The 21,271-nt window shown below is 57.9% G+C and overlaps 1 protein-coding gene across 3 annotated transcripts; it reads left to right on the top strand.

Moving 5' to 3' along the window:
- The first annotated feature begins 343 nt into the window (after nucleotides 1–343).
- On the top strand, nucleotides 344–21,029 carry KATNB1 (katanin regulatory subunit B1). Of its 3 annotated transcripts, none has more exons than XM_057713107.1 (20): nucleotides 344–477; nucleotides 1,602–1,901; nucleotides 6,131–6,261; nucleotides 10,070–10,187; nucleotides 14,716–14,816; nucleotides 15,196–15,237; nucleotides 15,827–15,910; nucleotides 16,124–16,239; nucleotides 16,667–16,738; nucleotides 16,900–17,050; nucleotides 17,182–17,372; nucleotides 17,477–17,607; nucleotides 18,010–18,060; nucleotides 19,037–19,104; nucleotides 19,246–19,365; nucleotides 19,456–19,605; nucleotides 19,801–19,877; nucleotides 19,962–20,036; nucleotides 20,164–20,280; nucleotides 20,609–21,029. In XM_057713107.1, exons 2-20 carry the CDS (start codon nucleotides 1,862–1,864, stop codon nucleotides 20,739–20,741), a joined length of 1,968 nt encoding a protein of 655 aa, XP_057569090.1. In that variant the 5' UTR covers nucleotides 344–477; nucleotides 1,602–1,861; the 3' UTR covers nucleotides 20,742–21,029. The 3 variants fall into 3 exon arrangements, with proteins under 3 accessions (XP_057569090.1, XP_057569091.1, XP_057569089.1); XM_057713108.1 differs by lacking the exon at nucleotides 344–477 and adding an exon at nucleotides 1,286–1,409 and having other exon boundaries at nucleotides 19,297–19,365; XM_057713106.1 differs by lacking the exon at nucleotides 344–477 and adding an exon at nucleotides 1,287–1,409.
- The last annotated feature ends 242 nt before the right edge of the window (nucleotides 21,030–21,271 follow it).

The following is a 21,271-nucleotide window of genomic DNA, read 5'->3' as shown; positions in this document are numbered from 1 at the left end:
TAATACGGACGCTGATTGGTCAACCCGGACGGTTGCTAAAGCGATTGGCGCAACCGCCCTTGGAGGGCGTCTCGAAAATTTTTAAAATGCAAACCAGGTTCGTGGAAGAGATGGAAAGGGGAGCAAAGGGAAAGCTTGAGGAGGAGGCGGGATCAAGGAAGCGGCAGCTCGCATTGGTTGATTAGAGGCCGAGGGGCGGCTCTTGAAAGCTCCTTCCTCGTAATTAGTCCAATTCAGGAAAAGAGGGCGGGTACTTAGGAAAAGCGGCAGAAGCGCCTGCTTCTATAGGTCGAACCCGGAGGGAGGTGGAGCGCTCGCGGCGGCTGATTGGTGCGGGAGGTGAGGGAGGCGGGGCTCTGAGACGGAGGTTTTGTTGTGAGGGTCGGTTGTCAAGCAGCGGCCAATCAGGCCAGGGGATGGAGGCAAGTGGGGGTCGCGCCTGGAGCGGAGCCTCGGCCTCCGGAGCCGCAGCTGCAGGTGGAGTGGACGAGGGGCCGAGGGGGCGAGGAGGCGAGGGGAGGATGAGCTCTTGGTTAGGCCGAGCCAGGGGGTGCCAGGCCAGGCTGCGGCGGAGAGGGCTCTGGGCGGAGGGAGGCTGGAGCCTGTGCCCCGCAAGCTGAGAGAAGTGGGAGGATTAGGTGAGGCCGAGGGACCAGCCCCAGCTTCGAGAGGGGCGGGACCGGCGGGGAGGCCGGAGGGGAAAAACCTGGGAGGCCGGAAGCAGAGCTGGGGGTCTGCAGGAGGAGGGGTGATGAATGGGGACCCAAGAAGCAGGAGAGTGAATGAATGGGGATACTGGTAGCAGAAGGGAAAGGGGGAAACAAGAGGGTCTGGCGAGGCAGGGGCCAAGTTAGGGAGCCCAGGAGACAGGATGTGCACGCATAGGGGACACAGGCGGCAGGGAGAAGGAGGAGTGAACGCAGAACTAGAGAGGCAGAACTGGGGAACCCAGGAGAAACGGGAGGGCAAGGATAGGGTTCATGGGAAAGAGGCTTGGAGGAGGGGGTAGGAAGCTCCATGAGGTCCCTTTTAGAGTTGAAGAGTCATACCGACTGGAGGCCTAGTTCCCAGCACTGTCCTTGGGAATTACAGGGACCCCGGGTAGTTTCCTTGATTCAGACTGGGCCCCCAGGGCCCTCTTTGAGACTCTCCCCAGATAAGACTTAAATGCCTATCTCTAGGGTGCCTCTCGTGGGCCCCTAAACTTAGCCTCTGACTCCACCCCCTTCCCATACGTCAGGCAAAACGGTGACTCCCAGCAGTCTCTCGGAACTGCAGACATGTGTTCCCCACCCCACTGCAGCTGCTGCATTTCAGGCAGCCGGTCTCCTGAAACAGAGCCTACTCCCATCATCCTGGATTCTGGGAGGACCTTCTTTTCCTCTGTGTTCCAAGTCCCCCTGCCTGAGGTACCCCTCCTCCAGATTCTCAAACCCAGTTTGCCGTGCAGCTCTTGGCTCTGGTGGCTTTGCTGGGTGTCTGTCTTTTCAAGTGGCCTCGGTGATCCAGGGAGCTGCAGCTGCAGTTCTGCAAACCCAGGGACCCCCTGAGTCCCCCCTGAGTGGTTTGCTAACAAGCCATCACCCCTGTTTGTCTTCCAGCCCAGTGTTGAGCTGAGATGGCTCAAGCCTGACATTCCATGACCCGGGATCCCGACAGGCACGCACGGGCTGCTGCTGTGGACACTTTAAAACCACGAGGTGGGCCGAGGCCGGGGCCGGGAGACAAGGCGTCCCCTCTGCCTGGATGTGTGGAAACTCCCTGCCAACTTGATTGGCGAATCTGGGGGGGATCCACCCCCACCCCACAAGGAAAGCACAGTCTACTGTGGGTGAAACTTCAGGTGCCAGCCAGCTGAAGGATGGCCACCCCTGTGGTCACCAAGACGGCCTGGAAATTGCGTGAGTGGTTTTCTTGTTTTCTTTTTCACCTCGTTTACCCTGATAGCTGTTTGTTACTGGGTGGCCTGAACCCCCAACTTTGTCTCCTGTTCTTGGCACAGGGGGACACTTCCAGGTTTTGGAGTAAAACAGACCAAGATGCACATCATGACTTTGGCCCTTCTTAGCTGGGTGACATTAGCCAGATGACGTAATCTCTCTGAGGCTTAGTTTCCTGTCTGTGCAATGAGATAATCACGCCTCCATTCTAGAGTTGCTGTGAGATTCAAGTGAAAAAATGAGCGTACTGAAGCACTTAGCAGGATTTCCAGTTAGGCTGGCAGGAGGGATGGGGCAAGAAATCCTGACAGATGTTCTTGGCATTTTCAGATGTCTCCCAAGTCAAGCTCCCCCGTCAGATGAGGGCATTTTGGGACGGGGGCAGGGGTGAGAGGATAGGCAGAGGGATAGCCTCTGGAATGTACCTGAGCCCAGGCACCACCCACCCCCACCATTACTCTATACTGACAGCTCTAAACTCTTTGGTCTGAGGACCCCTTTATACTCTTAAAAATTATTGAGGACCCCGAAGAGTTTTTGTTTATGAGAGTCATATCTATCAATATTTACCATGCTAGAAATTAATACTGAGACATTTTAAAACACAAGAATGCAGCAACATGCTGTTAGTGATGATGTCATCCCATGTTACACATCTCCTGGAAAATTCCACCATATTCTTGTGAGCAAATGAGAGTATAAAAGTCAAATTCCTGATGATAAAAGTAGTTTTGTTCTCTTAGATGCCCTGAAAGGATTGTGAGAATCCCAGGGTTCCCCAGATCATATTTTGAGACCTGTGCTCTGCACGTTGGTGCCCCTGTGGGCCGTACCCCTCCTGTCATAACTGGTTGGCATAGATCTGATGTGTTCAGACTGGTCACCCTCTGCTATGAGCTGTCCCTGGGCTGTTTTCAGAAGTTGGGGCAAGGCGCCTCCCCTTGTTAATTGTGAGAACCTGGGCAAAACTCTTTGCTGGGCCTCAGCATCCTCGTTTGTAAATGAGAGGTTTGGGCTGTATTCAAATTGTTCCTCAGCCCTAGGGTTCTGGGAGAATCCTGTTATGGGCTCCAAAGGAGGGTGCACTTTGGAAGAATGGCTTTGTATTTATGGGGGTTATGTATGTATACCTTCAACAGCTGGTTTTTCCTGAGAAACCAGGAAAGAACCAGGCACTAGGGAGACAGTGGGGGCCAAAATAGACAAGGTCCCTATGCAGTGGGGCTCAGAGCCTGGGGAGAGCTGCAGGCAGGAATCAGATAATCATACCCACCTATCTCTCCTTCTCTAATTCCAAGCTGGAACATGTGCTTTGAATCAGTTAACTAGGTGATGGGAGGGCGGGGGTAGGGGAGTGCTGTAGGCTGCCCAAACAGTATGTGCAAAGGCCCTGAGGCAGGAAGCTTGGTGCATTGGAAGGCCTCAAAGGTGGCCATGGGCTGCAGCACAGCAGTGGGAAGAATGTGGTGCCACACAGGCTAGTAAGGTCTTCAGGGACACGTGTCCACAGGACCCTGGCCCTTCTGAGGCTTTGGCTTTATCTGAAAGGCAAGGTCAACCATCAGAGCGCTCAAATGGGAGGTGATGTGATCAGGCCTCCTTATATATCCTTATATATATGTGTGTGTGTGTATATATATATCCTTATAAATTGGGCATCTACTGACAATTTCATGTGCATAGCAGTTTCCATGGGTATACATTGTCTGAAGAGCCCAAGGCCAAATGACCTCAGGCACCATGTGGCTCTCGAGTCTGGAGAGGATCAGAAAGTGCTTGGCCAGTGTGAGGTCATTGAAGCCTAGCTCTTTGCACCTTCTGTTGGGATGTAGTTGCTCACTGCCTCTGGCCAGAATGCAGTGTTCCTCCAGCTCTGGCTGGGATGTAGGGCCCAGGTTGTGCCACCTGAACTTGGGAAACCACCGTGGGCCTGTGCCACAGGGTAGAGCAGCAGCCGTCAGCCTGGCCTGCTGTGAGGATTTTTATTTGTTTGCATTTAAATTCGGTACCCAGGCCTGGGCCATTGCTGGATGCTGTCCTTCAGGCCAGAGTGGGAGCTCTTGGGCCAGTGCCCTGTGCCAGTGCCTCCTCTGCCTGGTGCCCGAAGTGTGCTCCCCTCTCCCCACCCCACTCTCTGAGCCCCTCTACACAGGCCCAACCTTCAGATTCTTCTCACCCTAAAGTCTGTGGCTGCTCGGGCTCGATGCCGTGTCCCAGGACCCATCTGATCAGGCTGGAGCGTGAAGACAAGAACCTTATCACTGTCACTCCCCACCATCTCTCAGCGCCGGGCCTAGAGCAGGCACCCAGGAACATTTACATTATGTATAAGTGGCTGTCTCTGGGGGCCGTAGTCCTGAGGTGCAGAGAGGGGTGGCAGTGCGCCCAGGAGGCCAGTGCAGTGGGGCCCAGCCAGAACTTTCCCTGGGAAGGTTGAGAGCCAGGGTGGGCAGTCAGGCCTCTAGGTGGGTCACGCACAGAGGCCAGCACATGCGGGGAGTGTCTTCAGGGAAGGGGAGAGGACCCCAGGCTGGGGATCTCAGGGCTCAGGGGGAAGGTGGTTAGCCCTCTAGCTGGGTTAGGCAGTCAGTGTGGCCCAATAGAAGCTCTTGAACATATAAGCGACTGTGACCAGAGCCCCAGAGCATCCAGGCATCTGTCCCTACAGTGTCCACAGGACAGAAGCCTCCTTGGTGCGGACCAGAGAGAGGCCCAGCTTCCTCGAAGCCAGTGGTGGGGTCCCCGAGGCCCTGGCTCAGGTTTGGGCCTGCTGGGAGCTCTCGCCCTGCTGGGGCTGGCCTAGCCAGGCCTTGAGGTGGGGTGTCGTCTGTGAGGCCGAGCCTGGGACCTGGTCCCCTGGGCAATTCTGATAGCCCCTGTGAGCCACGCCGCCTGGCAAGCATCCCTCCTGGGCCCAGCTTCCCAACCTTCCTGCGGTCGGAAGCTGGCACCACAGAGACCCCTAGGCAGGGTGGAGGCCGGAGTGGGTGTGCAGGAGGGGCCCCCGCAGAGCAGCTGCACCAGCCTCTCCCTCAGAGTCACCCAGGCCGGCCTCCCAGCTGCCCCAGGGTGTCAGCATGTTGGGGTTTTCCCTCATCTGTGTGGGGAGACCTGTTTCCTCCCTCCCCATTCTCAGGAGGAACTACTCAGGCCCTCGCTCAGAGGCCTGGGCTGCCTCTTGGGTCCTTGCCCATGTTTTGGTCCCCTGGGGCCCTGGCGATGTCCTCTGAGCCTTAGGTCTGCTGCCCCCCATTCCAAGCCAGGGGCCCTCGTGGCCGCCCACAGTGACCTTGCCTCCCGATCTGTCCGGTCGGCCCTCACACCCAGACCCCTCCGTCGGCTGCCTCCTGCTCCCTCCTCACACAGCCCATCCCCTTGTGCCCTCCGGGGCCCACTCTCCATGGGGTCTGGTCCTTAGCCTGCCAAGCAGCCACGAGCTCTCAGTCCCTCACAGCAGCTCACAGGCATGTCTTCATTGAACCCTCAGCAGCCCAGTGAGCCAGGCGCTATTATTATCCCCATTTACCCTACGAGGAACCCAGCACTCAGAGAGGGTGAGCCACTTGTCTAAGGCTGCACAGCCTGCAAGAGCAGAGCTCAGACCGGAAGCCGGCCCATGATTCTGGAGCTGCAGGCTGGAAGCCCTGGTGAGCTCATCTGGGGAGCGCTCATCTGCAGCTGCCCTGCACGGTTCTGAAAGTGTGCTCCCCAAAGCAGGAATGCCAGGCGGCAGCTGAGAGGCACTTGCGTGGTACATGGGTCAATATTTATTTGAATAATTGTTTTCACTTTTCTTTTTGTATTATAGAAAAATCTAATGAACATATCAGGCTTGTAATTTTGTGCATGTTATGCTTAAACAACAAAGCTGAAGAAAAATAGCAAGTTTTAAAAACTGAGCATAGTGAGTCAGTAATAGTACCCACTGATATACAGAAAAGGGAAAGCATGAGGTCTGAGGGTAGGATGGGAATGACTGAAGTTGAGAAACAGTCACTTCTGTCTCAGGCCCAAGCCCTGCCTTGTCCTCATGGGGGGTGTCTGGGCACCAAATCGAGCCGCAGGGGGCAGAGCCCGCCTGCTGGGCTTCAGGTGCCAGGGCTGGTGGCCGAGCAGGGCAAGGCCCGCTCTTCCTCCACGTGGCCCGTCAGGGCTCTGACTGCCTTGTCCCTCTGCTCTTTCCTGTACAGAGGAGATCGTGGCTCACGCCAGCAACGTGTCCTCGCTGGTGCTAGGCAAAGCCTCGGGTCGGCTGCTGGCCACGGGCGGGGATGACTGCCGTGTCAACCTGTGGTCCATCAACAAGCCCAACTGCATCATGGTGAGCTCGGCCTGTGGGCGGGGCACGGGGGTGTGGGCAGGCCAGGCTTGGGGGCTGGCAGTGGGCGGCTTTGCAGGAACCCAGCACATGGGTGCCTCCCCCAGTCGTCTGCTCAGGAAGGCTCAGGACAACCTGGATGGCTGGGCCAGCGGGCAGTCCTCAGGAATGGGGGTGGGGTCACCTGGCTGTGGGACGAAACTCTGGGGAGCCTGTGTGAGAAGGCTAAAATAAGCCCACCGGCCTGAGTTTGAGCCTCCCCTGCCCACTGACCTGCCTGTCAGTTACGTGTGGGACGTGCTTCATTCCCCACCTCACTCCACAAAAAGAATTGATAGCCCCTGGTTGGAGCTGGTTAGAGGACTGGTTTTTTGTTTTTTTTTAATTTATTTATTTATTGGCTGCGTTGGGTCTTTGTTGCTGCACACGGGCTTTCTCTAGTTGTGGTAAACGGGGGCTACTCTTCATTGTGGTGCATGGGCTCCTCATCGTGGTGGCTTCTCTTGCTGCGGAGCACAGGCTCTAGGTGCGAGGGCTTCAGTAGTTGTGGCACATGGGCTCAATAGTTGTGGCTCATGGGCTTAGTTGCTCCGCAGCACGTGGGATATTCCTGGGGCAGGGGTCGAACCCATGTCCCCTGCATTGGCAGGCAGATTCTTAACCACTGCGCCACCTAGGAAGTCCCAAGGACTGGTTATTTAACAGTGTTACTGAACTCAGGTCTGGCTACTTGCAGTTTGGAAGCCAATACTCGAGAGGCAAGTGTTGGTTGAAAGGAGAGTTTGCTTTCTTCAAGAGGCCCACAACTGGGGGGAAGGCAAACACATGTCCAGTGGCCAACTCCCACTTGTTGATCAGAGTGCAAGGATTTTAAGGGCGAGTTTCAGGGGCACGTAGGTAATGGGAGGAGGCCACATGCAGAGCAGCAGAGCCAGCTGGGACAGTCATCTTGAAATTGGTCATGCGGTCGTCTGACCAGCATCATCTTCCGTCCCAGGGTCTGTCTGTTCCCATTTCTTCGAGGCCAGTTCTCAGAACTGTGGCAGCTTATGTCATGGCTACAGTGTGGTCATCACATAGCTTCTTCCAGCTGGTGGGAGTTTCAGGATCTCCAGAACAGCTCAAAAGATATGGTTCAGATTAGTATCGATAGCCCTTGAAGAGGAACTAAAGGTCCTTAACTTTGTTTAATGACTAAGCTATTATTATTTGGTCTTGTTTGACTGCTTTCCTTTGCTTCTTCTGCATTTTCCTCACTTCTCTGATTAAATTTATTCTTTGACAAAAGTTTTTCTGCAGACAAAAGGCAGGCAGAGGACTTGGCAGGGAGGGGTCAGGTCTGTCCTAGGAAGGGCCCGTAGGGTCCCACTCGATTTCAGTAGCACTCTCCCCCTGGTTACACAACCGTTTTCAATGCCAAAAACTGTTTTCCAAAACAGGAAAGCATAAAGGAGGGGAAAGATACAAAAATGAATTATATACAGTTTGATTATCCAAAGACCATTACATTTGGTATTTTGGTCTGTGCCCTTCTAGATACGCATGCATGTGTGTGCAGACTTATGCCTGTATGTACATGTGCACACGTGCAAACACGCCTACATCAACACACACACAGAAAGATATAACAGTATGTTTCCAGAGCACTGTCGTACTCTTCTGTAGCCTGGTTTTTTAAAATAACAACATTGTCAGCATTTTCTTGTGTCAACAAATATCCTTTTACGACATGATTTTTAATAGCTTCGTGGTGTTTCACATAGGGATGAGCTTGGCCACGCCTGGCTCCCAGCACGGAAGTTGTTGCCGGTTTTCTGGCTCTGCTCAGCCACGGTGGGGAACGTCCTCCTCTCCCCAAATCTTTGAGCAGATCTGCGGTCGTCACATTGAACCTGTGGGTGTGCACTTTTCAAAAAGCTTTCAAAACATATTGCCAGATTGCCCTCCAGAAATCAATTTACATTCTCACCAGAAGCACAGAAGCCTGCCCTCTCCTCCCACAACCTTGCAGCCCAGGGCAGTATCACTCTTTTGTCTCTTGGCCAAGTAAAAATAAAGATAAAGGGGGCAGGAGGTGATATTTATTACTAGAAACTTCATCAGCTCAGTGATGATCCAGAGGACAGCTGAGATCTGATCCAAACCACAGCCAAGGTTAAGGACAGAATTGAAATTGTTTTGCTTCCTTCTCACTTTGTTTTGGGGGTTCAACTGTGTTTCCCTCTCCCTGAAATGCCAAAGTAACATACACCACTTGAAGAAGAATCAACAGACGCTGACAAAAAATGGACATGGAGTGACCACCATGCTCTCGCCCTCAGAGCAGCACAGCGAACGGCGTGGGGTCTGGCCTCTAGACTAAGCCGCTTACACCAGGTGCAGCCCGCCGGTCCCCAGGGGGCGCGGGCCTCTCAGTACCTCAGACCCACCGGGTTCTTTCTCACCTCAGGTGTATGCACACACTGCCCGCCCTGCAAGCAGTCTGTTTATGTGTGTTTTTGACTATGAACAAACTCACATAGCTCAGCATCCAAATGGTACAAGGTAAACTCCCCAACCCCCACATCCCTCCCTGGAGATGCCGCGGCTTCCGATGCCTCTGTGTTTTATACATTTGCATGCAACGTGCATGTCTGGTCCCCTTCCCCCCTTTATTTTGCACAAATGCTATCATACAGTATATACGGCCCTCCACCTTTTCTCACCTAAGGGCATCATGGAGATTAGTCTTTGTCATAGTCAGAGGATGCCTCGTTCATTTCTGTGGCTGAATGCTGTTCCGTTGCCTGGGTGACTAGGGGTGGCCACAGCTTATGGAACCAGTTTCCTGTGATGGGCACATATATTGTTTCCAGTCTCTTGTTTCGTTCACTGCAGGGAATGACCTTGGGTCTGTGTTGTTTCCTGTGTGTTGAGCGTGTGTGGGGTAAACCCCCAGGTGGAGTGGCTGGCGGGCACGTGCGTTTCTAAATGTGGATAGATTTTGCCTAATCACTCTCCATGGAGTTGTACCCATTTATACTCCTGCTGATGATACTGGGGTGTCGGACACGCTGCTTGTAACTGTCTGGCCTTTGGGTAGCTCTGCTGAGGACTAGTTTTCCCCTACCATCCCCAGTTCCCATGGGAACATCAGCAAACGCTGATGTGGTCACCCCCATGTGTTGGGTGGCCAGCACTGGACGGGGAGTGACAGACGCCACAGATTTCAGATTCCAGCCTTCTCTCCAGAAAGCTGGAAATGCCAGCACCTCTCACCCCCCTGCCTGGGCTCAGCCCTGCCCAGCTCTGGCCTGGTCTCAACTGCGGGGAGCGTCTGTGTTTCCCCGCAGAGGCTCTCTGAGGCTCTCTGGGTTCCGGAGCCCCTGCCTGAGAACACGGCTGGGTCCTGCAGTGGGGGCAGCCCCTGGGGGTCCGGACATTCCAGAGGGGCGAGGCTTGGGCTGCTGACGAGCCAGGCCTCAGTTCTGCCGCGGCTCCCCCTCCTGAGGGCTGGGCTAGGCAGGGAGTGGAGGTGGGAGCACGGCCCAGGGGGCCAATGGCTTGGACTTGCGACTAAAGGGTCGGCTGCTCCCCTCCCAGGGGCCAGGGCCACTCCTGCAGGCGACGCTCATGTCAGGGGCACGGCGGGTAGTGGGTGGAGCACGACTGGGGTCTGGCCCCCTTTTAGTCGTGGGAGCCGAGGGCCCTGGGGGTGGCTCCGTAGAGCACAGCATCCCTGCTTGACATGCTTCCCCGGGGATCTAGAACTGGGGGCGGCAGCTGGGGTCTGTTCACGCAGAGTGCTGCAGCTGCCACCCTCTCTCCACAGAGCCTGACGGGTCACACGTCCCCCGTGGAGAGCGTCCGTCTCAACACTCCCGAGGAGCTCATCGTGGCCGGTTCCCAGTCGGGCTCCATCCGCGTCTGGGACCTGGAAGCTGCCAAAAGTAGGTGTGCGCGCTTGCCTTCCCCACATGCATGCCTACAGTCATGCTTGTCCCAGCTTTCCTGTCCAGCCGCTTCCTCCAGGAAGCCTGTCCTGACTAGATTGGGTGCTGCTCTCCTGGGGCACTGACCGGATGGTGTGGAGACCCCCGGCCCTGTTAACCTGGCAGCAGTGACGTGCGTTGCTGGCTGAATGCTGGCACCGAGGGGGTGTCCCGCAGATGTCTGAATAATGGACAGATGTGTGGGTGGTGGGTGTCTTTGGATTCAGATCCTGGAATGACATCAAGTGCCCCAGGGACCACGCAGGACACATCAATGAGTGAGGTGGTTGTGTGGGGAGAGCTGGGGCGCATGCCCTGCCCCCAGGGTCCCCACTTAGCTCCAGCTAACTGCTGCCTGCAGGAGTGGGGCCTGGGCAGACAGAAACAAGACTTGGTTTCCTTGTGCTTTGTTTGTTTTTGTTTTTGTTCTTTTAATAAATATTTGCTTCTTTTTAATCAAAGTATTTTCTTTTTAATAAATTTATTTATTTATTTATTTAATTTATTTATTGGCTGCGTTGGGTCTTCGTTGCTGCACACGGGCTTTCTCTAGTTGCTGTGAGCGGGGGCTACTCTTCATTGTGGTGCGCAGGCTCCTCATTGCAGTGGCTTCTCTTGTTGCCGAGCACAGGCTCTAGGCATGTGGGCTTCAATAGTTGCAGCACACGGGCTCAATAGTTGTGGCTCACGGGCTTAGTGGCTCCATGGCGTGTGGAATCTTCCCAGAGCAGGGCTCGAACCCGTGTCCCCTGCATTGGCAGGTGGATTCTTAACCGCTGCGCCACCTGGGAAGTCCATCCTTGCACTTTGTTTTAATTCAGTTTTCATCTTTATGGAAGTTATACATAGTCTAAGAAGTCAAATGCCGGTAGTTCACAAATGACCACAATGGAAGGAGGAAGCGCTGGCCCACTGCAGGGGCCTCCGCCTTCTGTCCTCTCACCTGGTGGAGTAATCACCTCCGCTTTTCCAAACAACATGGATATACTGCAGTTTCTTTCTTCTTAAAAACCCTTTATACGTTAGCTGTGCCTTCCTCCTACAGAAGAGGAGAGTTGAGCTCTCTCAGGGCTACCCCAGCCCTGTCACTCCTTCCTGAATCACCTTTTAAATACTCAGTGTTTATATTATCAGGACCTGTAGATATTATTCAGAGCTGATTGTATGTATTTCTTTTGATAACTTTGTTTCCCTGGAGTTAACAGTTCTTTCTTTCATCTGCATGTCTTCTGTGTCTTTGTTATTCATCCAGCCCCAAATTCTCTGTCAGAAGAGTAAGCCTCCTCCTTGAGTTCACCCCCAAACCCATCCCGTCATTGAGGTGTCTCTTCTCAGAGCCTCTGTGCCCAGGTCCTAGTGGCCAGGGAGCTCCCAGGCCTGTAGCCCAGCTGCCATCCTGGGCCCCTGGTCTCCTCCCTAGAGAACTCTCCCTGACTTTCTGCCAGGCCGGATCCCGTGTTGTCATTTTTCTTGGTTTTCCCCCCTGTTTCTGATGAGGCACAGCCTTTCATAGCTTACTGGGAAAGGGTACACGACAGGCACAGCTTTAGAGACCTTCCATGGCTGAAAACGACTTTATTCTAACCCCTCCCCACCCCCCACCCCCCACCCCCTTTTAATTTTAAGAGTTGAGAATAGAATGCTAGGTTGGGAATACTTTTTCCTCTGAATTGTGAAGATGCAGCTCTGCTGCATTTTAGTTCCAGGTTGCTCTTGGGAGGTCATTGCCATCTCATCCCAGATCCCTCTCATGGGACCTGCTTCTCTCCTCCTTCTGCCTCTCTCTCTACAGGTTTGTAGGATCTTCATCCCAGCCCTCAGGTTTCACAGTGATGGGCCTTGGTGGGCCTGTCTCATCCCTATGCTGGATCCTCGCTGGGATCTTTCAGTCTGTAAATTCGTGCCCTCAGTTCTGGGCCGAGTGGGGAGTTCTCAACCTCGCTGGCTCTTGCCACATGGTAGTGTGGGCACAGCGTTGCCAGCTCTGTACATTTTTCAAGAGAAGCTGGGAATCTGGACATTTATGTGGAATCCACCCATTTCTGGAGGTTGACAGCTAATTCAACATATTTTTCAGAACACTGTGCAGGCTGACACTCAGAGGTCCACGTAAAACCTATTTGCTCGCTGCTTTTTGCCAGCCTCTAGTCTGAACCTTCCAGGATGCGAGGTGGGAGGCCATCCACTACCTGAAGCACAGGAGAGGAAAGGGTGGCATGGATTTTGCCGTCTGCCTCTTCCGGAAGCGATGTCCCCTTGCCTGGCTGAGACTTAAAGGTCATTCCAGGCCTCTGCTCTGGTGCTTGCTCTACCTCTGCTGCAGGACAGTGGCCAGGTTCATTCTGCTATTGTACAGGTGGCCCTCAAGAAAAGACCTCACCCGAGCCTCTTGGGTGATGCTCGCCCACCCAGCAATGGACTGTTAAGAAAGACAGAGCCCCAGGACCTCTTAGATGATAAACAGGGGCTGTGTGCTTCGTGTCTCAGCATGTGGTCCCACTGCCTGGCCACACACAGGACCCATGGTGAGGGGGCGTCACTGGACAAGGGACCAGGGAGGAGCAAGCCCAGGCTGGCTGGGCTGCAGCTGAGAAGGCAGGCAGGCTCTGGCAGGAGGCGGTTCGTTTCCTGGGAAGCCTCTGCCTGGACCTGGCTCCCAGTGGAGGGCAAGGACTGAAGACCTCTGGGATTCCCGAGTCCTGGACTCCCAGGGCCGGCTGCTCTACAGGGAGCTGGTTACATAGCCCAGACCCCACTCCCAGAGAGCCTGACTCGGTAGTGGGACGGGCCCAGAATCTGGCTTCCATGAGCTTCTAGGTGATTCTGATGCAAAGCCAGGTGGGCACTGCCTCCTTATTTGACATGTGGGCGAACGGAGGCCCAAGGAGGGCCCTAAACTTGGTAAAGACTCCATGGCTGAGGGTGGTGCAGCCTGGGGCTCGAATCTTGGTGTCGAGACTCCCATCCCAGTGCTGTCTGCCCTGCATGTGGGGCGGGGAGGGCGTTCAAGAATGGGAGAGAAACTTGCCCTCAGCATCCTCGGCAGGAAGAGCTAAGACCGCAGGTCCACCTCCACCCCCACCCAACGCAGCATGAGTGGAAACGATACAGAGGCACATTGACAGCCCACATGCAGAAAGGGGTTCTTAGAGGACTGCCTCGCTGTCACATCGGTTGCCGATCACTGGAGGGTTCAGCTACTTGGCTGGGAGGGCTTAGATGTTCCCGCGTGAGGCAGACAGACCCCGGAGGCCCCTCCACTTTGCAGCTCCTGGATCCTGCGACCAAGTCTGGCATCAGGAGGCCTGCCGAGAGCCCTCCTGGGACAGAAGAGTAAGGGCAGAAATCACGCCAGAGGAATGTGGTCCTGCCTGCTTTCCACAGAGCAGCCAGAGGGCAAGGGTGGGTCAGCCCAAGATCCCACAGGAAGGCGGCCCACGCAGGGGTGGGACCTGTCGCATCCTCTCGGGGTGGGGCAGGATTTTGGGAGCCTGGATGTGGGATGCAAAGCAGGTGGGCTGGCGGGGGTGGTGTGGCCTGGAGCAGGAGCCAGACGAGTCTGCTGCCTCCGGGGCTCGGACTGGGTAGCGTGTGCCCGTAGCCCCCTTGGCCAGCAAGGCAATGCTGAGCCCCCGATGGCACGAGACAACTACAGAGAGTGAGGAGGGCAGCTGCTCAGGTTTTGGTGCGGTTAAATCTTGTCCTTAAAGCATTACGTCTGCTTGAACACCTCCTCCAACAGGGAGCTCACTACCTCACAAGGCAGCCTGTTTCACCTTGGCTCAAACCTAAGGATGGCTGGACCGCCACACCCCTTGGCACCAGCACCTCTGGGGTGATCAGTTTTATTCAAAAGGTAGAATTATAAATCTATTAAAAAGCAAGACACATGAGGCTAGAGAAGAGGCAAATTTGAGTGGTACCAGAGAATACTCTGAGACAGAAACGCAAGGTTTGCCTGCAGCCTCCCTCACCCACCACCCGCTGACATCCTGCTTAAATGCCATCTCCTCCAAAAAGCCCTCCTGGATTTCTCTTTTCAACCTAGCAGCTTCTTCCCCAGCTTGGACCTCTCCTGCATCCGTCTTGAGTGTGGCGGGGTGCCTCGCAGACCATAAGCTCCACATCTATGGGGCCTGAGCTGAGTGCAGTAGTTACCTGGCTCTGCTGACTCTGGGGCTTTGCTCTCACGAGAGCATGCTGGGACGAGCCCAGAGGTGCAAGCTGCAGGGAGCTTGCAGGGCATTTTCTGAGGACTTGGGTAATGGTAGAAATGGCTGGCATCTCTTGGAAAGAAAATAGGAAAGTTAATTGTTAGGGTGGTAGAATTCTGGTTGATTTTTCTCCCCGTTTGGAAAGTCCATGTTACTGTTGTGTTTTTCTGTGCAGCAGTGTGAAAGCACACACAAACGAACACAACCGCCTTTCCTCCGCCAGCCACCCTGTTTGCCTCTCACGCCATTGTCTCTGCTCTCTTCCTTGTTAGTCCTCCGCACACTTATGGGACACAAAGCCAACATCTGCAGCCTGGATTTCCACCCATATGGCGAGTTTGTGGCCTCAGGTTCCCAGGACACAAACATCAAGGTGAGACACCACTCTGTGCCCTGGCTCTCCCGGTGGGCCAGCAGTGGGACACGGACGGTGTGTCTCGCCTGAAGGGGTGGCTTCAGCTCTGTGTGGGGCACCTTCCCCCTGTGCGGCAGCATCCTTGCCCTCCCAGGGCGGGGACGTGGAAGCATTCGCCAGACATCCTGCCCGGGATGCCCAGCTTTAGTGAGCGGTTTCCAGACCCTGTCATTTGGGGTATGACGACCTGGAGATGCCCAGAGCACCTCTCTACCCAGGGCCACGTGCTGCCCTCCAACCCAGGCTCCAGGACTGAGCTTGGCTAGGCCTCCCCTGCCCAGCCCACTTTGGTTGTGACCTGTCCTGACCCTGCCCCCCTCTGCTCCTCTCCTCACAGCTCTGGGACATCAGGAGGAAGGGCTGTGTCTTCCGATACAGGGTAAGCAAGGCACCCTCTGTCGGTCATTCCACAAGCACCTTGCAGTCCTGGGGCATGGGGTGGTGACCAGACCCTAGTGGCGGCTGGAGGGAACTGCTCTCCAACCTGGGTGAGAACGTGAGAAACGAGAGTCCAGGTGAGAAACGTGCATCTGGAGCAGAGCAGGAGTGTGGCGGGTGGTCCACCTGGACCCCCAGCTTCGCCCGACTGCCCACAGAACCGTGTTTACCAGACGGTGCTCCACAGTCTGCAGGCCGGCACCAGGTGTCATTAAGGGAAGGGCGTTCCTACTCACATGAGTTTGGAAGCACTGAGTTTAATAATTACTTTTTGGAGGTTTTTAGACCCTTAGACATTAAGAGGAGGCATTTAACTCCATAAAGAGGCACAAGACACAGTTTCCCAAACCATAGGACCACGCAATTTTGACTTCCTGTAGGACTGGGGGTCCAGGACCACCTGTAGAGCAGTGTCCCTCCGTGACCTCTCCCGCACGTGCCGTGCGTGCTTCCTGGGAGGAGCGGGTGGTGCGGGGGGAGGTCCGCTGGGCCCAGGCCCCTGCGATGTTTACGCTCTGTCCTCTCCCCAGGGGCACAGCCAGGCCGTGCGGTGTCTCCGGTTCAGCCCTGACGGGAAGTGGTTGGCATCGGCCGCAGATGACCACACGGTGAAGGTAGCTCCCGCCTGAGCTGGGCCCCGGGCTGGGGACTGGGGTCTGCTGGTCACACTCAGGTTGGGTCCTCGCCTCCCTCCCGATCAGGCTCGCACATCCCAAGCCTGTGCACAGGGGGAGGTGGTTCGTGGATAGAGAGCTTGGGCTGGATGGGAGGGGGAGCGGGCCGCGGAGGGCCAGGCTGGCCCTGACCTCCCCCCTGCCCTGCCCCAGCTCTGGGATCTGACTGCTGGCAAGATGATGTCTGAGTTCCCTGGCCACACGGGGCCTGTCAATGTGGTGGAGTTTCACCCCAACGAGTACCTCCTGGCTTCTGGCAGCTCTGACAGGTGAGGAGGAAGAGCTGGGCCCGTCGCCCGCGACGGCTGTCCTTCACCTCTCTGTTCTCTGTGTGTATGTCTGTCTCCGATCTGTCTCTCTGTCCCAGGGTGTCACGTGATCCTATGTAGACTGAACTAACTGCCAGCCAAGCCAGGATGGGCCCGGGTCACATCTCTCTCCCGACTCTCATTCCCCAGCCCTGGTGTCCTGGGACTTCATGGCATGTCTGGATCCAGGGCCCATGCTCACCTCCCACGTGCCGAGTCCCCTCCCCATGCCTGCACAGGGCCAGCCCCTGCCCCAGGCGTTGCTCTGAGTGGCCCTGACCTGGGGCGGGGCAGGTGTCTGGAGAGAAGCGGGCTCCCCCAGCCACCGGGCTGCGTGGAGGCCAGCCTGGGGCACTGGCTTCCCAACACAGTCCGGCTTCCTTTGCAGGACCATCCGTTTCTGGGATCTGGAGAAATTCCAGGTGGTGAGCTGTATCGAAGGGGAGCCAGGGCCTGTCAGGTAGGCGGGCAGCTGGGTGGTGGGCCGGGGCCCTCCTCCCAGCCAGTGGGATGTGGCTGTGGGTGGACCTTTCCCATCTCCGCTTCCGCTCCCTCCCGTCCTGGGCTCCCTGCAGCCTCTCCGGTGTCTTCTGACCCACGGCCCACTCTCGCCTGGCCCAGGAGTGTGCTTTTCAACCCCGATGGCTGCTGCCTGTACAGCGGCTGCCAGGACTCGCTGCGCGTCTACGGCTGGGAGCCCGAGCGCTGCTTTGACGTGGTGGCCGTCAGCTGGGGCAGGGTGGCCGACCTGGCCATCTGCAACGACCAGCTGGTGAGAGGGCCACTGCCCGCCGCCCGCCCCCTCAGGACCCCAACTCCCACCTGGCCCTGCAGAGACCCTGCCCACCCAGTCCCCCAGCGCCAACGTGAAGGGTCCTGCCCCAGCTCTGCCGCTTCTCGCAGATAGGCGTGGCCTTCTCCCAGAGCAACGTCTCCTCTTACGTGGTGGACCTGACGCGGGTCACCAGGACAGGCACGGTGGCCCGGGACCCCGTGCAGGACAGCCGGCCCCCGGCACAGCAGCCGCCCCACCCCAGCGCCCCTCTTCGGCGCATCTATGAGCGGCCCAGCACCGCCTGCAGCAAGCCTCAGAGGTGGGGTGCCCAGGGCCTCGGAGGGCGCTCGGGGGCGCAGGAGGCGGGCCCCCAGCCCTGGCCTCACGGGGCCTCCCTGCCATCCTGCTTGGCCTGCTCCCCAGGGTGAAGCAGAACTCAGAGAGCGAGCGCCGTAGCCCCAGCAGCGAGGACGACAGGGACGAGCGGGAGTCTCGGGCAGAAATCCAAAACGCCGAGGACTACAACGAGATCTTCCAGCCCAAGAACAGCATCCGTGAGGCCTGGGCCCTCCCTTCCCCTCTGCTCCGAGCCCAGGGTCCCCGCTCTGTGACATGGAGGCGGATGGTCCCTTCCGGGGATGGTGTCCACGTTGCTGTGCTCCCTTAGCTTCATTCCTAACCCACATCTAGGCCCGGGTTCTGTTCCCAGGTCCTGGAGGCCCCGGAAGAGGCCCAGTAGCTGCTCGGTGTTTGGCCTGCCCCAGGCAAAGGAAGGCCCCCCGGGCCAGGGGGGTGGGAAAGGGCGCGCCCGAGGCCGAGGCCGGGAACAGGTCACAGTCTGCAGCTGTGTGAGCGCCCCAGAACCACCTTCCGTCCCGCGGCCAGCCGGGCCCTGAGGGCTCAGACAGCAGCCCGGGTCTGGCCACGTGAGTCCCCAGCCCCCTTCACCTCTGCAGGTCGGACACCACCCCGAAGAAGTGAGCCCTTCCCAGCACCCCCGGAGGACGGTGAGTCAGGAGGCAGAGCCTGGCCTCCTGGGGGGCCCAGCTCCCCAGTTCTCCCCTCCCAGGCCGCCCCTCCCGCAGCACAGTTTCCAGCCTTTCTCCCGCTGGATCTTTTCCCTCCACGCGCCCAAAAGCACCTACTGTGTGCTAGGCCCTGCACTAGGCCCTGGTGACCGAGCGTGAAAAGGCAGGCAGATGCCCCCGTCAGGAGCCCACACCCGGTGAGGAAGGCAAACCGTAGACAGCCTGCCACACGGGAGGAGGGAGCCAGGCGTGGTGAGAGGCACTGGGGCTGGTGTACACAGGGCCGTGAGGCCCCGAGGAGGCCGCACGCCAGGCAGGCCTGCGGGCCGGGTGCGGAGACGGAGACGGAGACGGGAGGGAGGAGCCTCAGGTGGGAGGGCGCTGAGAGGACGCGGGGGCTTGGGGTCTGCAGGGGTTTGGGGGTCCGGGAGCAGGAGACCAGGTCCTGCGGGCCCTGGGTCGGGGGTTTGGGTTTTGTTGCTGGAGCATTTGAGAAGGGAGAAAACCTGATCTGCTCATTTATAATTGGAGAAGGTGGCGCTGGGCACCCTCATCCGCCCACCCGCCCGTCCCTCCCGCCCCTGGCTTTCTCCTCGAGGGGCATCTTCTTGTGCCCCTCAGGCTGGGCTCCTGAGGGGCCTCTTGCTCCTGCACGCCCACTCACCATCCACTCACCACCAACCCCCGCCCCCCCCCCCCCCAAAAAAGACCCACTCCTTTCCTAGTGAGGTGACCCTGGAGCCCCCGGGTCCCGTCCACACACAGCGCTTGGTGCCTGCTGTCTGCCAGACCTGAGGTTGAGTAGGTGGAAGGGGAGGGGACAGGCCCAGCCCCCACCCCCAGGCCTCCCCTGGTAGAGGTGCCACCCAGAGGCCCAGCCCCAGCCCTGCCTTCTTCCTGCCCACCCCTTCTCCTGGCCTGGCCTGACCCAGGGATCTTTTCCTTCTCCCTGCAGACATGGCCACCGCCAAGGAGGCATCAAAGCCCAGCCCAGCCATGGACACGCAGCTCCCGGTGCCAAATGTATGTCTAGGCGGAGCGGGCAGGGCGTGGGGCTTGGAGAGGGGCTGGAGTCCTGAATCGGGGCTGGGGGACCCTTGCTGGAGAGGAGGGCAGAGAGGGAGGCCTCGGGCTGGCCGCCTGCTGAGCTCCGGACCCCTCCAGCTCGAAGTCCTGTCCCGGCCCCCGGTCATCACTTCCACTCCTGCTCCCAAGGCCGAGCCTGCCATCATCCCTGCCACCCGGAACGAGCCCATCGGACTGAAGGCCTCCGACTTCCTGCCTGTGAGTGGGGGCCCGGGCTGAGGGCGGGTGGAGGCCCGTGGGGCAAGGGCAGAACTTGGCTGCCAGCATCAGGACACCCGTCCCACGCAGGCCGTGAAGATCCCCCAGCAGGCGGAGCTGGTTGACGAGGATGCCATGTCTCAGATCCGCAAAGGCCACGACACCATGTGTGTCGTGCTCACCAGCCGCCACAAGAACCTGGACACCGTGCGGGCCGTGTGGACCGCAGGCGACATCAAGGCAAGTGCCACCTCTGCCCTGGTCTGGGGCTGAGCTGAGGAGAGGGCCTCCTGAGGGGGGCAGGGCGGCCAGGCGGCCCCCATCAGCACAGCGTGCAGTCGCGTGAACACCGCACAGTAAACCCCATCAGCACACCACACCCAGGCAGGGCCGCTCAGTCCCTGATCCTCTCTGACGGGCGCTCTGTTTGCACAGACGTCGGTGGACTCGGCCGTGGCCATCAATGACCTGTCTGTGGTAGTGGACCTTCTCAACATTGTCAACCAGAAAGCGTACGTGGCTGGGGCGGGGGGCGGGGGGTGGGGGGAGTGGGCAGGGCCGGCGCTGAGGACACACGTCCCTGGCCTTCTCCCCAGCTCCCTGTGGAAGCTGGACCTGTGCACCACTGTCCTGCCGCAGATCGAGAAGCTTCTGCAGAGCAAGTATGAGAGGTACGTGTGGGAAAGCCACACTTGCCTCCCAGTAGGGAGGGGGAGGGACCACGGAGAAAGACCCCCGGGGCCGGTGTACCTTTCTGTCTTTCTGTTTGTGACCCCGTCCACCCCTCTGCCTCTGAAGCTACGTCCAGACGGGCTGCGCCTCCCTGAAGCTGATCCTGCAGCGGTTTCTGCCCCTGATCACAGACATGCTGGCGGCCCCGCCCTCCGTGGGTGTGGACATCAGCCGGGAGGAGAGGTGAGGAGCCAGTGGTGTGTGTAGCAGGGGTGCCACGTAGGCGGGAACACACAGGCCTGGGGCCGAGCCTGCTTGTTGATGGTGCTACTGTAACAGCTCATAGAGGAGGTCGTGGTGCCTGGAGCGGCGGTTCAGGGCACGGGCTGGGATTGCCAGAGCCTGGGCTCCTCCATGGACTGACTCTGCCCTAAGCCCGGGCCCAGCCTCAGTGGGTCCTGCACCCTGGGCCTCAGGCTTCCTCTGGGTGATCCGTCCAGGAAAGGCGCTGGGGTGGGGGGGTTGCGGTGACCGTGCAGGCTGGCCTCACGCGCCACCCCTCTGCCCACAGGCTGCACAAGTGCCGGCTCTGCTACAAGCAGCTCAGGAGCATCAGCGGCCTCGTCAAGAGCAAGTCGGGCTTGAGCGGCCGCCACGGCAGTGCCTTCCGCGAGCTGCACCTGCTCATGGCCAGTTTGGACTGAGACGTCCAGAGGGTGGGGGCGCCCTCAGGCCTGGCCTCGGCCCCCACTCCTGTTTCCTGTGTGCCCACCGGCCCACGAGCCTCTGCCTGGCCCCCACTGCTGCCCTGCGGCCATCCTAGAGGCGGCGGCACTGGGCCACTGGCCGCCTCCACAGCCCTGAACTCTGACAACTTCTCTCCAGCCACAGCTGCCCAGCTTTGCCCAACTCCTGCTTCCTGGGGCAGCGAACTGAGCCCTGGGGCTGCTGCTGTAATTTATAAGGTGAATTTTATTAAATTTGTAACGATTCCCTGCTCTCCTTGCTGGGAGGTGCAGCCTCTGGTCACAAGGCTCTCCTGGGCCCTGTACTGCCTGCCTGATTCTTCAACGATGAGACGGCTCCTCCTCCAACACCCAGAGGTGGTGCGCCAAGCAGTGCGGCCAGCAGGGGGCAGCAGAGTGATGGGCCCGCGGGAAGGGGTAAGTTCACACTTAGCAACTCCCCCTTTCATGGCTAGGAGAAGCAGGTGAGGCGTGCGCTTACCAGCCCA

Source organism: Hippopotamus amphibius, chromosome 16 (genome assembly GCF_030028045.1).
Source record: "Hippopotamus amphibius kiboko isolate mHipAmp2 chromosome 16, mHipAmp2.hap2, whole genome shotgun sequence".
Classification (NCBI taxonomy): Eukaryota; Metazoa; Chordata; class Mammalia; order Artiodactyla; family Hippopotamidae; genus Hippopotamus; species Hippopotamus amphibius.
The sequence above is the reverse complement of the archived record's forward strand: the minus strand, read 5'-3'. Positions and strand labels throughout refer to the sequence as shown.